The following is a 17,033-nucleotide window of genomic DNA, read 5'->3' as shown; positions in this document are numbered from 1 at the left end:
ATCGAACTCCAGATACATGCACTACCTTTTGTGAATGTGCAGCCTTGCACCTTCCATCACCTTGTACGTCTGGCTTATGTGGGATCTGGTGAGTCAAACACTGAGTCCTTTGGATTTGCAGGCAAGTGCCTTACCCACTAAGCAATCTCTCCAGCCCACAACTGGTTATTTTAACTTAATAAAATTAAGGGTGTAGAGAAACTGATTATAAAAATATAGCCATAAGCTGGTGATATATAATTAGAGCCATAGAAATGGTCATATTCTCATGCTGAGTAAAATTCCATTTTGTACATCTATTCTAAAAAAAATTAATCCATAATGGAAAAGTTTCATGCTCAAGATGTTCTTGACTGTTCAAGTCGCAAAAATTAGAAACACCAAATGTTAGAGATGGGTGTATAGCTCTGTACTGGAGCACTTGCCTAGTCCACATGAAGCCTGGACTCAATCCCCAGCACCAATAATAGTAATTATTACATATGTATTTGGTTATAAACATCATTTTCCAGTATTTGGAGACCAATGCCTATTTAATAAAATACAACACAGGATCAGGAAGATGGCTCAATGGATCAAAGTACTCACTGCCCAAATTGGGGTAATCAATCCAAGTTTAATTCCCAGATCCCATGTAAAAAGCTAGAACCCGGGCTAGACGGATGTCTTAGCCATTAAAGCATTTGCCTGCTAAGTCAAAGGACCCAGGTTCAGTTCCCCAGAACCCATATAAGCCAGATGCACAAGAGGGCGCCCGCCTCTAGAGTTCATTTGCAGTGGCTAGAGGCCCTGGAGCAACCCCCCCCAAAATAAATAAATAAATGTTTTTTTTTAAATGCTAGAAGCCCATGGTGGGTTTCCATAATTCTATTACCCTGACTGTGAGACAGGAGGTAGAGACAATAGAATTTCCTGGAAACTTGAGGAGAAAGCAGAAGAAACAACATAGCAGCAGAGAGAGATCCATAGAGAAACCCCAGCCAGGCAAGGTGGTGCATGCCTTTAATCCCAGCACTTGGGAGGCAGAGGTAGGAGGATCACAATGAGTTCGAGGGCACCCTGAGACTTCATAGTGAATTTCAAGTCAGCCTGGGCCAGAGTGAGATCCTACCTCGAAAAACAAAACAAACAAACAAACAAAAAAAAAAAAACTTAGAGAAACCCTTCTTTAAATGAGGTGGAAAGACTAGGACGAATGGAAAGTTGTCCTTTGATGTCCACATGAGTGCCATGGAATGCACGCCCTGCACACACACAAACATGCACACACCAATTTTTGTTTGTTTTCCAAGGTAGGGTCTCTCTCTAGCCCAGACTGACCTGGAATTCACTAGTCTCAGGTTGGTCTAGAACTCATAGTGATCCGCCTACCTCTGCCTCCCAAGTGCTGAGATTAAAGTGTGCTCACCTAGCCAAGCTCAAATTTTTATTTTTATTTATTTATGAGGGGGGGGAGGGAGGGAGGGAGGGAGAAAGGAGGAGAGCGGGAGGGGGGAGTGAGGAAGGAAGGGAGAAAATGGGCACACCAGGGCCTCCAGCCACTACAAACTCTAGATGTATGTGCCACCTTATGCATCTGGCTCACATGGGTCCTGGGTAATCGAACCTAGGTCCTTTGGCTCTGCAGGCAAGCACTGTAACTGCTAAGCCATCTCTCCTGCCCAATGTTTTAAAAAATAAAATAAAATGGTATCATATATATGTAAGTAGAAGAACAGATTAATGGGGGTGAAAAGGCCCAAGTGAGGTCAGGGGAAGAGACTGAGTAAAGGAAAGGTGGAGGGAGGGCAAATCAAAATCTAAGAGAATATAAATAAATCATACAGAAACCTACTTTTTTGAACAATAGAACACTCAGGAGCCATCGATTGTTGCTAGAAAATTTTCAGTCCCAAGGATGGGATACCTTCCAGTGAGTTGTTGGCCAAGGACAGGCCATTGTCGAGGCCCTTGGTTTCCCACCAGGAATAGCTGGTAAGACCCTATTGCTGAAGACTCCACATACTTGGGCTGCAAGGTCACTGAGAAATCCTGCTGGAACTGAGCTCATAACCTCCTCCATGTAGACCAGCTGACAGAAAGCTGGAAGAAGCCATTCTGCATGCAGTTCAATGGGAGAGAGGGAAATCACCAGTGAAGATACTCAACAGTGGACACTGCAAGTCTAATATTTTGCTAGCCAGGCCAAATGAGCCAAAAGGTACAATAGTGACATGTCTGTCATGGTGGAAACCAACTGCCCTCTAATTGGACTAAAGGCCCACTCCATGGGAGGGAATATATCCCTGATAATGAAAACCTACAACAGGGGTAGTCATGAGCCCTAGGGGTGTAATGTCTGCTGCTGTCTGGCTAAATGTATATACTATGCTCATCAAACTGCCCAGTAAGCACTTCTCTTAATGTTCATATCCATATATTAATGCTACTCTCACTTTTGGTAGAGGACCTTCTCTTTTCAGATGGTAGTGTCCTTGGGATGACTCAGAAGGCATCATAGTGCTGGACACAAGTGACAGGAGTGCTTAGCATTGCAATATCCCTATCACACCTTTCAAGGCTCAGGGTCCATTGTGGCAGAGACAGCAGATAGAACGTAAGAGACAAAGGAAGGGTAGGACTCCTTACAACGTGCTCCTCTAGACATAAAACGGCCTGGCAGGTAGTGTAAGGCACTGACACTACCTACACAAGACCGTCATAATGGGAGGAAAAGATCATGACATCAAAATAAAAGATTGAGAGGGGTAGGGAATATGATGGGAGAATAGGGAAAGTGGGGGGGGAGGGCATTACCATGGATATTGTTTATAATCATGGAAGTTGTTAATAAAAAATAAAAAATAAATGAAATATAATATAACCCGGGCATGGTTGCACATGCCTTTAATCCCAACAGAAGACAGAAGTAGGAGGATCACCTTAAATTCAAAGTCAGCTTGAGAGGACAGAGGGAATTCCAGGTCAGCCTGGGCTAGAGTAAGACCCTACCTCAAAGAAAAATAAAGTAAAATACAATAGATATTAAATAAAAACTAAAAATCATAAAGCAATATCCAAGAATTTCAGGTTTAAATAGCAGGATTCATATTTGTCAGCATAATATTAATCAAAAAATAAAAAAAAACAGGCCCTCTCACTGATACTTGTACACAACAGCATTTGTCACAGCCAAAAGGCAAAGTGCCCATCAATAGATAAGCAATGTATACATATAATGTAAATATGATTATTTATTATGATGATTATTCAATCTTAAAAAGGAAGGAAATTCTGGCATGTGCTACACACAGATGAACCTTGAAGACATTATACTGACTTGACTAAACTGTATGATTTTACTAATAAATTGTCCAAATCAGATGGCCTATGTAAACTAAGCCCCAAGGTTTCAATCTGTTTTGTTTACCACTAAGTCCCTAAGTTCTTGCCTCGCACATTGTGACAATTCAGTAAACCCTTGGAAAATGGATTTTAAAAGTTATCCTCACCAATCTTACAAATGTGTGCATACAAACACATACATATATAAACCTGGTGATTTCAAGAGAAAGCTTAGTTGATTTTCATTTCAAGTCTTGAAATTCAAGACCTTTGCTGGACACAAGCCTTATGCCAGAAGTCTTTACTATAACAGAAACAGGAGTCTGAGGCCAGCCTGGGACTACACAGTGAGTCCCAGGTCAGCCTGGGCTAGACTGTACTTTAGGAAAAAAATTTCAAGATCTAAAACAAAAAAATCTGGCCGGGCATGGTGGTGCACACCTTTAATCCCAGAGTTCGGAAGGCAGAGGTAGGAGGATCGCTGTAAATTCGAGGCCACCTTGACACAACATAGTAAATTCCAGGTCAGCCTGGGCTAGAGCAAGACTCTACCTCAAGAAACAACAACAACAACAAAAAAAACTGCTTTTCTGGCCTTCAATTCCCAAATTTATCCTTTTCCCTCCTCTAATTATCTCACTGTTTAGCATCTGGAAAAAGTACTGAATACTATAGTATGTAATTAGTAAATTATTTTTCGCTGAATTTGGAGCAGCAGTTAACAATTATAGCCCATAAAATGTGTATGAAGACTGCTGTTTTAATACTCGAAAATAATGACTCCTATTCTCTCTGTAAACTGAACACAGAGTTGCATTTAGAATATCGTAAGAACAGTCACCCTATTAGCTCATATGTGAAAAAGAGAGAGAAGTTCCGCACACACAAGTTTCACAACCTCAAAACGCTGGTAAGCATGACCCCAAGACAGGCCAAAAGAAACTACTTCCTACAACAGAAGTAAGTTCCCCTTCACAAAGAAAAAGTTTCCCAGCATGCCTGGCTGGTGCTGCCATCCCTCTAACTGTAGCCACACAAATGACGAGGTTAAAGTTTAAGCACTGCTTTAGCATGCAGCACTGTCTAACAGAAATGCAATGTGAACCCCACATATTAAACTTTCTGCTATTTAAAAACAGGTAAAAATTGATTTAGGCAAATATACCCAAAACATCATTATTGATATGTAACATATTTCAGATTCCACAGAGACACAAAATGTCAAATACTGCCTAACTACATTTATGAGTGCTCAAACTTAGCTGACCCACAGAGACTAGCAACTAAGCCCCCAGAGAGCATGTGACACGTTCAGCATTCACATTTCAACGCATTTTTTAAATAACTGTGATATAGTTAATATTCTTTCTTTTACAAGTCAAGTCTTCAAAACCTGGTGTACTTTGTTTTTTACTCACAACCCATTTCAATTCAGACTAGTTAAAGTGAAGGGCTTGATAGCTACAGGTGGCCAATGTATAGCATAGATTTTGGTTGCTAACTTATTGCTCAGAGCCAGTTTAGAATTTCTTATGTGGCTCAGCGGTTAAGGAGTTTGCTTGCAGAGCCTAATGACCGGAGTTCAATTCCCCAGTACCCACATGAAACCAGATGTACAAAGGTGGTGCATGCATCTGGAGTTTGTTTGCAACAGCTGGGGTCCCTGACACATCCATTCTCTCTCTCTACTTGCAAATACATAAATACATTTTTTAAATTGTTCTTACATGAATTTCAAATTTTACTCATATATTATAGGCTGTAACACCTCAGCAAAACATGCAACCTGGAGCCAGGTGTGGAGGCGCACATCTTTATTCCCAGCACTCAGGAAGCAGAGGAAGGAGGATCACCGTGAGTTTGAGGCCACCCTGAGGCTAATTTCAGGTTAACCTGAGCTAGAGTGAAACCCCACCTTGGGGGGAGGGCCATGTAAGCTAATATATCACAGGATAGACATGAATGCAACCCAACACACTTGTAGATCATGTCACTAACCCTGTCGGCACAGCTGACCTCCCTTATACAAGGGTGGGGGGGTTGTGCAGTGATGGCTTAAAGCCTAAGGAACCAGGTTCAATTCCCCAGTGCCCACATAAGCCAGATGCTCTAGGTGGCACATGTGTCTGGAGTTCATTTGCAGTGACTGGAGGGCCCTTGTGTGCCCACATCTTCTCCCTCTCTCTCTTTCTCCTCCTCTTTCTCGAACAAATAAATAAGTAAAAGTTAAAAATATGAGGAGGGGTTGATGAGGTCTCACCCCTCAAGGATCTACTGGTGTTCATGGTTGCCAGGAGAGGGAGAATTACTTTCTTCAGTGGTTTAGCAACTGACACACTGCCTATGCTCTAAGTAAATTAGCTTCTCACTGATGCGCTTGCAGGTAATGCTAATGAAACTCAATGGGATGGACAAACATACACAGGAAGACAGGAGGGGAAGTTTGGAAGTAGGAGAGAAGTAAGAGAGTGATGGGTGAACACACATATGAAATCGTTAAAAATAAAGTTTAAAAAATTAGGGCTGGGGACTTGAGTTTAATATCCATATATGTATCAGCTCAGTGGTCAGAAATTTTTATATGACCCTGAGCTTATAGGTATAAAAAAATCAGTATATAAGTTACTGATAATAAATCATAAAGAAATTTTAAAACAAGTTTTAGAATACATATAATTTTATTACATATTAAAGACAAAAGCAAATTTGTATATTAATGAGGTGGATTTGCCTTTTTTTTACATAAAGACTTAAATCCTGGCTGAATATCAGATTTCAGAATGTAGAGCTTCTTCAACACTTTATTAGAGTTCATGAATATTTTGATTTTATAACTGTTAACACTGATAACACCCATTTGCATAAATATGTAGTGCAAAATGGCAGAACTATGTTTGCAACCATTTCAGAAATAGTTGGAAATTTGACTCTAATCCCAAGCCAAAATTAATTTAATAATGTGTTTTATGCAACTCAAGTCACCAATTCAAATAGCAATTTAAAAGAATTATTTATGCCAGGCTTTAATCCTAGCACTCAGGAGGCAGAGGTAGGATGACTGCTGCAAATTTGAGGCCATTCTGAGACTACATAGTGGATTCCAGGTCAGCCTGGGCTAGAGTAAGACCCTACCTCAGAAAAACAACAAATATCTACATATATACATACACATTTGTGTGTTTCATGCTGGGGTTTCTTACCATTGCGAACAACCATCCGGCTTTACATGAGTGTCTGGGGAACTGAACCCAGGCCAGCAGTCTTTGCTAGAAAGTACCTTTAACCATTGGACCATCTCTCCAACACCTCAAACAGCTACTTTTAAAATCAAGCATTTCTAGGGCTAGGGAGATGGCTCAGTGTGTACAAGTGAATGTTGTGGAAACATTTAAGAGAGCCAAAGTTTGATTGCTAGCTCCCACATAAAGAGCAAAGCATGTCCATGGATGCCTGTAACCTCGATTCTGCAGGTGGACAGGTAGGGAGACAGAACTGCTGGTACTCACTGGTGAGCCCATCTGTCCAAGAATGGCAGCTCATTACATGGTGAAAGAGACCATGTCTCAAGGAAACAACAGAGAGAGGTAGAAGTGAATGGGCAGAGGAGATAGCCTAGCAGTTAAAGGCGCTTGTTTGCAAAGCCTAATAATGGCCCATGTTTGAATCCCCAGTACCCATGCAAAGCCAGATGTACAAAGTGACACATGCATCTGGAGTTCCTTTGCAGCAAAAAGCCCTGGAATGCCCATGCTCACTCATTCTTGCTCTCTCTCCCCCTCTCTCTCACATACAAATAATAAAATAAAGACAACAGACAGACAGACAATCGCTTTTCAGCCTTTTGTCTAAGATCAAATGTAAAAATAAGACAGACAAGAGCTGGGCATGGTGGTGCAGGCCTTTAATTCCCAGCACTCAGGAGGCAGAGGTAGGAAGATGGCTGTGAGTTCAAGGCCAGTCTGGGGTTTCCAAAGGAGTTCCAGGTCAACCTGGGCTAGCGTGAGACCCGACCTCAAAAAAAAAAAAAAAAAAAAAAAAGGAGGGGCTGCAGAGGTGGCTCAACAGCGAAGACACTTGCCTGCACAAGGAGGCACATGCATCTGGATTTCATTTGCAGTGGCAGTAGGCCCGGGTGTGCCCATTCTCTATCTGCACTCCCCCCCCCTTTCACTCACTCACTCCAATATATTTTTCAACATTTTTAAAAATAAGAAAGACAGCCTGGTGTGGTGGTGCATGCCTTTAATCCCAGCACTCAGGAGCTACCTCAAAAAAAGAAAGATGGAGGGAATGAAGGGAGGTATGAATATATCATTCTGCTCTAGCCTTCACACATGTGCGCACAGGGCACACACATCTGCACATGCATATGCACACACTGTACACGCCACACATACTACACATGCATGTGTGCCAAAAAAACCCAACATAATACAACCCAAAATGTTAATTTGACATATGCTGAGGAATGACAGTAGGAAAACATTAAATGTCTTTGTTTTCTGTAATTAAACCATTATGTTTCTGTTAAGAGCAGAAAAATCCTGCACGTTCAGTAACATCACTTCAGCATGCACAATAGTCTTGAACCTGAGCCTGGGTGTCTCAGGCAGTACTGGTGGGTGCTGAATGGTGTGAAGAACAAATTGAGTTGTTCAGAATCAAGGGACGTCTACAGCGTAACCTTGGTCAGAGTCACCTTCACTCATTACTGAGTTTCATTTTTTAATTAGATTTTGGTTGTTTCACGTTCAGAAAGCTTTTATTGCTGCCAATTTTTTTGGCAACCCCCATATCAGCTACACGGGCCACAACCCACCTTTAAGAAGCTGGGATGTATATAAAACTCTGCAGAGAGGCTGGTGAGGTGGCTCAACAGGTAAGGCGCTTGCCTGCAAAGCCTGATGACCCGAGGTTTGATTCCCTAGTACCCCACCTAAAGCTGGATGCACAAACTAGCGCATGTACCTGTACTTGCACCTGGAGTTTGCGAGGCCCCGGTGCACTCATAAATTCATTCTCATCCATTCTTTCTCTCTCCCCTTCTCCCCCCCCCCACCGTTTGCAAATAAATTAGAATTAAAAAAACAACTCCGCAGAGAACCATGTTGACCACAATACATCATATAAGAAATGCTGCTTTGCATGTCTCTTCCATACACCCTTCCCTATTTTTCCACAGTGGCTTCTGAAGAGAGACCCTGCAGCTGGCTAGCAGCCTTGGACTGACTCAAGAGCAAAAGCAAGCCTCCAAGAGGAGCCTCTATCAAAAGGCAGCTATGACTGCTGGGAAAGGAGGTGAAAGCAAGGGCTGAAGCTCGGGTCTAGGGGTTGCTGACCAGAGCCCACGAGGAAGTATGGGGTCAGCCTCATTCTGTTCCTACAAGAAAAAAAAATGATGATATGACAATCCCTAACTGCCAAAAGGAAGTCTGAAAAGAATAACCACATCACTGGATATTTTTAGCCAGTCTTTTCATAAATGTTTGTGTCACTGCTTTCCAAATTACTCCAAATTTTGCAAGTTATCCAAAAGAACAAGCATAGAGTCTATTGCTCATCCGAGAGGTTCTAAGACTGGGACTAATTTCCTTTGGAAATTCAGTTAAAGGAATATGCCAATTTGAGTCCTGCTCATGCAAACACAAAATTCCAATGGATTAAGACTGTAAAAACAGAACGTATCAGTCAAGTGGATGAGATGTGCAAATCATCTTGCACCTGGCAAAATGGCTGGTGGGAATATTTATATCAACCTTGAACAGTACAGATTAAAATAAGTATAGCCAAAATGCCTTTGATACTGTAGATCACCAAAGCAAAAAGAATAGTAGTCTACCTCCTAACTTTCCAGCCAAAACACTAATAAGTGAGTGCAACTAATTACTGTTAATCCTACCAATAAACCAACCAAATTAAGAGTCACAAAACTACTGGAAGGATAAAAAGAAAACCCAAAACATTTTTTTTCCAGCTCTGGAAGGCCCCACCCTCTCTGAGGAGATTGCTTTCTTTCCTTCTTACTCTAAAACTTTATTCTTTTAAAATTAAAAAGAAAAAAAGACAAACTTGTCTTGTTGCGCTTGTGGCATATTACAGGCTTGCCTTATTAAACAAGTCTTCAGTACAACTTTTTTTAAAGTGTGAGTGGTTCACGAGACACTTCCACGTTTCTGGAGAAGTCTGTGCTATTCTAGGTCTAAAGCAGTAAGTAGCACTGTCCCATTTTCTTATTCCTATTCAGGATAAAAAAGCTCAAGAAGAAAACTGAGGGCTGGGGAGGTGGTTCAATGGTTAAAGGCACTTGCTTACAAAGCCAGTAGGCCTGGGTTCGATTACTCAAAAGCCACGTGAAACCAGACACAACAAAAGGCCCTGATGCAACCAAATCCATTCATTCATTCATATTCTTCCTTTTCTCTCACAAATGAACACAAGTATTTTTAAAGACAAGTGATTATCTCAGCTATAAGGGAAAACATGGGCTCGGGATCTAGCTAGGATGGTAGAGTGCTTGCCAAACCTGTATGAAGCCCTGGGTTTGATACTCAGTACTGCATGAGAACAGGTATAATTCACACTAAATTACATAAGAGCTAGTTCCAGGCTAAACTGGGCTACATAAGACCCTGTCTCACAAAAGAAAGCAAAAAAAAAAAAAAAAAAAAAGGCCAGATGTTATGGCTCACACCTTTAATCACTAACACTTGGAAAGCTGAGGTAGGAGAACCACCATGAGTTCTAGGCCAGCTTGGGCTACAGAATGAGTTCCAGGTCAGCCTGGGCTACAGTGAGACCTTACCTGTGGGCAGGAGAATAGGGGTGGTGATGAAAGTATGTCCCACTATATTATGCTAACAATTTAAGCCACCCACTTTGGACATCTGAATGTGTCAAGTATTTCTAAGTAATCTGATTTTGCTGAACGATAAGAAAAGAGCAAATTTGGAATTACAGAACTGTCTAGGATGTTTTAGTTCTGCTTAAAACTAAGACTAGGTAGAACCTCTGACACAAACATGAACTACAAGCACTGGGATGGCAGTATGTCTGAGAAAGAGTGGAAATTTTTACAAATGCTCAATTTAGAGAAACCTACATTTGCAAGGGAAATGGAATTTTAAAATTATCTTTATGCCAAGAAGAGGAAAGTGGAATCTGAGTAAGAAAATCTAAGCTCCAGCCTTCTTGCCATCAAAATGCATCTTGCATCAGGCTAAGGCTTCAGAGGTTCTTGGAAAAATCCTAAGATAGAGTATGTATGAAAATGGTCATATTCCAAATATTTATCAAGCCAGGAAAGCCTTCATTCATTCAACTAATCTTCACTGATCCACCAGTGTGTGTCAGGTACTGGCTCAGGCCCTGGGGACACAGTAGTTATGCATGCCATTCCAACTGCCACCAGAAGGCCATGTGTGCATTTCCTTTATACCCTTCAAACAGGATTTTAATCCTTTTCCTTTTCCTTTTTTTTTCTTTAAGAGAACAAGGTACAAAATTTTTATTATTGGGAATGGAAAGAAGCTGGATAATGTTTCCTTGTCTGGCAAGAAACAAAATTTCTGTTCACCCACCTCATCTGCCCCATCCTGCCTTCACCACAAACATCTTGCTTTCTCTGGATATTTTCAAGAGGTCTAAAAACCACATTTTCCTAGCTTTCCCACCAGGAGGTATAGCATCCAAAAAAAAAAAAAAAAGTATTATCATCATCAACAATAGGTCCTTACAGCAATACTTCTTTTAATCTTTCTAGAGAAAAAGATAAGTTGCACTACTGAAAAAAAGTGTTCTTATTCTTATAATCATAAGCATAATAAAGAACTCTGTTGTGACCTAACCTAAAGGTATGTTCCATTAGTGTATTTATGTATTATGTATTTAGTGCTTTATGTATTTCCTTCCTTATTCACAATTAGGAACTTCGAAGGTCGAGTCACCTCCTTAAATAAACCAAAAAGCACACTGAGATTCAGGGTTTAGAATAACTCCTATAACTTGGCAACTTGCATGTATTATAAGCAGTAGAGCTGCAGCACATATGTGTTAAGGTTTTCAATTCAGGAACAAGCTCTTATTAACCTGATTTTCAACACACACCTTCAAATCACGTTAGGTTAACTCTAAATGCTGCCTCAACCTTTTTTTTCCAGTTTGAAACCATGTTTTATTTTTGGCATACTTAGAAATATTCAGTAACTATATTGTTTTTAAGCAGAAAACTCCTTTACTTTCTTATATCTTTAGCGCAAATTCTTTTTGATTTAGAAATGATATATTGACTTTTTATGAAAGTGAAGACTATACTATTTGTTTAACTTAGAAGTCTAAAAGCACAGGACACATTTTCAGAAGAGCCAATTTACCCACTTATGATAATCTTTGCAGTATTAGAATATAACTAGCTCACATATGGTTCAGCTGGTCAGAGCTGCCTCAACTTTTTAAAGCACCAAATGATTCTAATACAATCCCAACCTCAAAATACTGGCCCTTGTGAAGGAGAATCACCCAACTGCACAATCCAAGAACCCATTCGTTTTCTGGAAATTACTAACCACCTCTGGAACAGACTTCAAACTAGCACAAGCTCCTGGCCAAGAATCAATGGGCAACAGCAACTTGAGTCGAAGGGAAAAATGCAAAATGAAGGAGGGAAATAAAGGCCAGGGATGAAGGAAAAGGAAGGTGAAAAGGGCACAAGGAAATACCATTTCCTCATGACCCACCTGGAGTGGGTGAGGAGGAATATTTTTGACTTCCAATGTCATGCCATTAGCACACTTTACTCAAAATACAGAGATTACCCGATAATTGTGCGACTTTAAATCTGAGTAACAATAAGGCTGAGACAACGACCCCATCACTCCCACCGTCAGCCCTTCACTGAAGATGAACGGATTAGCTCTTGTTTAGAGTAAGGGCACTTGACTTCACTCGCCCTTCACAACCACCCCTTAACTTCCAAATCTTGGCGGGGGGGGGGGGGGGGGCGGACTCAGAATGTGGCTCATTAAAGTAAAGTGGTCTGGCAAAGACACCCTGGGGCAGATTCTCTCATTCCCTCTACAGCACCAAAAATAAAAATAAAAAACAGTCCCTGAACGGTTTCCAGTGTTTATAACTGCCTGGTAGAAAGCTCTGGTGCGCGCCTGTTGCTTTTTAAGAGCAGCAAGTTTGTTGCATTACACTCTTCTCTAATCTGATGTGAGCGTGGCCGGATTGGCCATGCTCCCGGGTGCGGTTCCCAGGGCCTGCAGGCCGTGGGTTCAAGCACCGACCTTAGAAGTCCGGCCGACGTGCCCCGTCTGGAAAGCTTCCCTTTATTAAAAAAAAAAAAAAAAAAAACACTGTCACGATTGCCAAAACTGGCACCAATTCCCTTCCCATCTTTTCCCAAGCCACGCTTCCCACGGCATGCTTCCTCCAAAAAAGGGAAAAAAAGCTCAGCCCTCGCGGTCTAGAGTCTACCTAAAACCGCACAGCTTGTTTGCAAGAAAGAAAACTTTGAACTTGACTTCACAGGAGACGCACCACCTCGAGTACCGCAGCCCAGATTTTAGTGAGCGCCTACTTCTTTGGGGCCCTCCCTCCCCAGCGATCGCGGAGCAAGGGCGGGGGGCTGCGACCGGTCTCGGGGGCCACTGCCGGCTATCAGCGCCCTCAAGCCACTCACCGGCCACCGGCCACTGAGCAGGCAGGGGGAGAGAGAGACGACGCGGGGCCCGTGGAACCGGCCGGGACGACCGGGGCGGGAGGGGGGCGCCTCCTTGCCCACGGACCAGCTCCCCGCAGCCGACGGCCCCCAGGCGGAGCGCCGCGGCCATTTGGCCTCGCGGAAGGCAGGAGCGGGCCGGCGGCCTCGGCGCCCTTCCTCCTCCTCCTCCCTCACCCCGGGCAGCCCACGCCCACGCCACAGGCTCCCGGGACCCACGGAGGCAGATCTCTACCCCCCACTTCGTTTCCTCTCGATCGGGACCAGCATCCCCCGAGTGCCGGCTGGAGAGACACGTGGAGCCTGGGACTGGGGGGCGACGGGACCACCCGCCCCCCACGAGCCCCCGGGCATGCACGGGTCGCCGCGCCCGGCGCGCACGCCACTCACTTGCTGGCCGCCGCGGAGCTTGCCCGGAGGCGCTCTCCTGAAGAAGGAGGTCCTGGCCGTGAAGAAGAAGTCCTCGGCGTCCTCCTCGAGGCTGCTGTAGCCGCTGCTCATGCTGCTGGTCCCGTGGCGCGCGGGCGGCTTCCCCGGGGCGCAGGCGGCCAGGCAAAGGGGTCCGGAGCCCGCCCGCCCCCGCCGCGAAGTCCCCGGCGCGCGGCCCCGAGCCGCCGGCGGGCCGTCCTGCAGCAGCTGCGGCCGCCGCTCAAACCGGCCGTCTGAGGGCCCCTCCCGCCGCCTGCTCCGCCGGCCCCAGGCGCTGCCCCACGCCAGCGCGCCGAGGCCACGCCCCTCCGCCCAAGCCCATCGAGGCCACGCCCCCTCCGCTCAACCCCCCCACGAGGCCACGCCCACGCCGCGCGTCGAAGCCCCGCCCGCCGCCCTGGGCCCGCCCCACCCCGCCCCTACGGCGGGACGCTCGGCGCGCGCAGGTGGAGGCTCCCGACCGCTCCTGGCCGCTGCCTTTCTCCAGTCTCCCGGCTGCGCGCTGCCGGAGAGCTCGTTTGAACGCTGCGCCAATCTCCCGGAAATTGCAAATTCTTGGGTGATCCGTCCGCTCGCTCTCTGCCCTGCTAGTTGGAGTTTGGGAACGGGGCGGGAACTTAGCGAACTCTTCCCGCTGGCTCCGTCCCCGGGGTCCTGCGGAGGGCGATGGAGATTCCCAGAACCAAGCCATTCTCCCCCCACCCCCTCCAAGCCACCGGCGTCTGCTAGCAACCCGCGGGCCCTGGAGGGTTAAAAGTTAGCAGAGATGCATGGGGAGATAGCAGCTGGGTTGAGTTTATTCGAATGAAAACATCCTTTCTGGTGGTTCATTTGAACTTTGGCCCTACCCATCTCCCTCCTCTCTTGTACCCAAATACAAGGCCTAGGCTGTCAGGATTTTAGAAGCCATTTGATGCAAAGGAGAAGGGACTAGTTCCACAATTCCGTAGGGACCAAGCGAGTACTTTTAATAATTAAACATGCTTTGTGAATGTACCCTTCCACAGTCAACCTTACAAGGAATGGGTTAAATAGTGTTAGGGATAAGGAGGTCAAAGAATTCTGTTCACCAAAAAAAAAAAAAAAAAAAGCCGGGCGTGGTGGCGCACGCCTTTAATCCCAGCACTTGGGAGGCAGAGGTAGGAGGATCGCTGTGAGTTCAAGGCCACCCTGAGACTCCATAGTGAATTCCAGGTCAGCCTGGGCTAGAGTGAGACCCTACCTCGAAAAACCAAAAAAAAAAAAAAAAAAATGCTATAAAAAAAAAATCAGCCGGGCGTGGTGGCGCATGCCTTTAATCCCAGCACTTGGGAGGCAGAGGTAGGAGGATCGCCGAGAGTTCGAGGCCACCCTGAGACTACATAGTGAATTCCAGGTCAGCCTGAGCAAGAGTGAGACCCTACCTCGAAAAAAAAAAAAAAATCAAACATTTTAACGTTTCTGATTTTTGGGTTTAATCCTCCCAGTCAGCTAATCTGCTTTTAAAATATGATTGTCATCGTCACGTGAGAGAAATTGGTCGTTTGCACCTTGGTGTTACGGGATTGACTTAAATCCTACTCATTTCTTTGCCGAGAACTTGACTAAAAAGTGGTTTTAAAGCTTTAGCGCTGCAATAGTATGCAGGCTTCAGCAGAAGATTCAATAAAAGAAAGGTTAGCCCATTCTCCGTCTCTCTCACTCGCTCTCCTCCCTCCCCTAATTCTCAAACAACTCTGTAAACTACTTCGTGATACTTTATGCCACTTTTCCACCCAGAGCGGCAGCTGAGGCCGAGACAGCAGGGTGCCTAGGTGGCCGGGCTGCTGCACCGGAAGTTTTCATATGACCCTCCTAGCAGCACTGCTAGATTTGAAGTCAGCCACGCTGCTGAGAACCAGTGGGAAGGAGAAAGAAGCGGCTCTTGTGCCATCCTTTCACCCTTAGGCAGAAAGAAGGCTTGCAAACCTGCTCTGCTTTCCTCCGGGCTTACTCACATGCCCAGCTTGCAAAATAGTCTTACTCCATGTGACTCACAGCTCCAGAGGGGCCTTAGGGTGACAGCCCATTTTACACTCCTTCATTAAAGCTTCTTCCCAGCCACCTATCTTCTGAAAGCAGGAATTCTACCTTGATTATCATTCTATCCACTCTAAGCTGCCCCTGTGTGGGGCATGCGCATACCCAATGTAAGGGAACAAGACAATTACCTTATGACAGATTTTCTTATTTCACTCTTACTGTTTCATCATTCAACTGTGCTGTATTTCATTAGCACAGTCCTTATTAAATACTCCAGGGCTGGAGAGATGGCTTAGCAGTTAAGTGCTTGCCTGTGAAACCTAAGGACCCCGGTTCAAGCATCTGGAATTCGTCTGCAGTGGCTGGAAGCCCTGGCGCGCCCATTCTCTCTCTCTTTCTCTCTCTCTCTGCCTCGTTCTTTGTCTGTCACTCTCAAATAAATAAATAAAAATAAAAACCAAAAAAAATTTTTAAAAATTATAAATACCCCAATTTAAGAGTAATGTTAAAGCATTTAAATAGCTTGTTTTGATTATTATAAATACAATGGGGAAAATACAGATCTGGGGAAGATTGCTCAGTGCTTAAAAGCCCTTGCCCAAACTACTGGAGGTCGGATCCCCAGAACCCTTGTAAAGCCAGGTTTCAAACAGCCCCTTGCAGTCGTGGGAGATGGAGTCTGGAGAACCCCAGAACTTTCAGGCTAACTAGTCTGGCATTGCCAGCCGCAAATGAGAGGCCCTGTCTCAAGATGGAAGAGAACCAACACCCCAAGATTGTCCTCAACTTCTCTGAATACACACCCTATAACACGAACATGATCATGCACACACACCCCCACACACCAAAGTCTCTGAAATAATTTCAGGAAAAATATTAAAAGAAAAAAATACATTTAAAGTACTTCATAATTCACCACACAACAGAAGACTTTTCATCTTATTTTTAAACTGAAATAACTGAATTTTTTTTATATTTGTCTGCACACCATCAGAATCACTTGCAATAAAAAGGCATAAAAAGGGGCTGAGATGTAGTTCAATGGTAGGGCACCTGTATAAAATCAGGTTTGATTCCCCAGCACCTCAAAAATCATAATTATCATATGTTTATATTTTTCCTGGGGCTTGGAGAGATTGCTCAGTAGTAAAAGGCACTTGCTTGCAAAGCCTACTGGCCAAAGTTTCCCAGTCATGTAAATTTCCCATGTAAAGCTGGATGGACATTCATTTGCAGCAGCAAGAGACCCATGGCAGGTGTTATGGCACATGCTTTTAAAACCCAGCATTTGAGAGGCAGAAATAGGAGGATCACTATGAGTTTGAGAATAGCCTGGGCCTAGAGTGAGTTCCATGTCACCCTGGGCTAGAGCAAGACCCTATCTCAAAAAAAAAAAAAAAAAAAAAAACCCTAAAATAAATAAATAATATGCCTTTAAATAAAAACTTTTTGATATTGTTTTTATTTTTCAAGGCCTCTGGAATGCTGGGATTAAAGGCATATACCACCACGCCCTGGAAAGAGAGCGAATGGAAACACTAGGGCCTCCAGCTGCTGCAGA

The 17,033-nt window shown here is 44.2% G+C and overlaps 1 protein-coding gene across 1 annotated transcript in view; it reads right to left on the bottom strand.

Annotated features, from left to right (window-relative positions):
- Positions 1-13,597, bottom strand: part of Rassf3 (Ras association domain family member 3) — an 88,000-nt gene extending 74,403 nt beyond the window's left edge. The window contains exon 1 of the mRNA XM_004650057.2: positions 13,433-13,597. Coding sequence (XP_004650114.2) covers positions 13,433-13,543 — 111 coding nt within the window. The 5' untranslated portion in view covers positions 13,544-13,597. The remainder of the gene's footprint in view (positions 1-13,432) is intronic.
- Between the last annotated feature and the right edge of the window lie 3,436 nt (positions 13,598-17,033).

This window comes from Jaculus jaculus, chromosome 6 (assembly GCF_020740685.1).
Source record: "Jaculus jaculus isolate mJacJac1 chromosome 6, mJacJac1.mat.Y.cur, whole genome shotgun sequence".
NCBI classification, from domain to species: Eukaryota; Metazoa; Chordata; class Mammalia; order Rodentia; family Dipodidae; genus Jaculus; species Jaculus jaculus.
The sequence above is the reverse complement of the archived record's forward strand: the minus strand, read 5'-3'. Positions and strand labels throughout refer to the sequence as shown.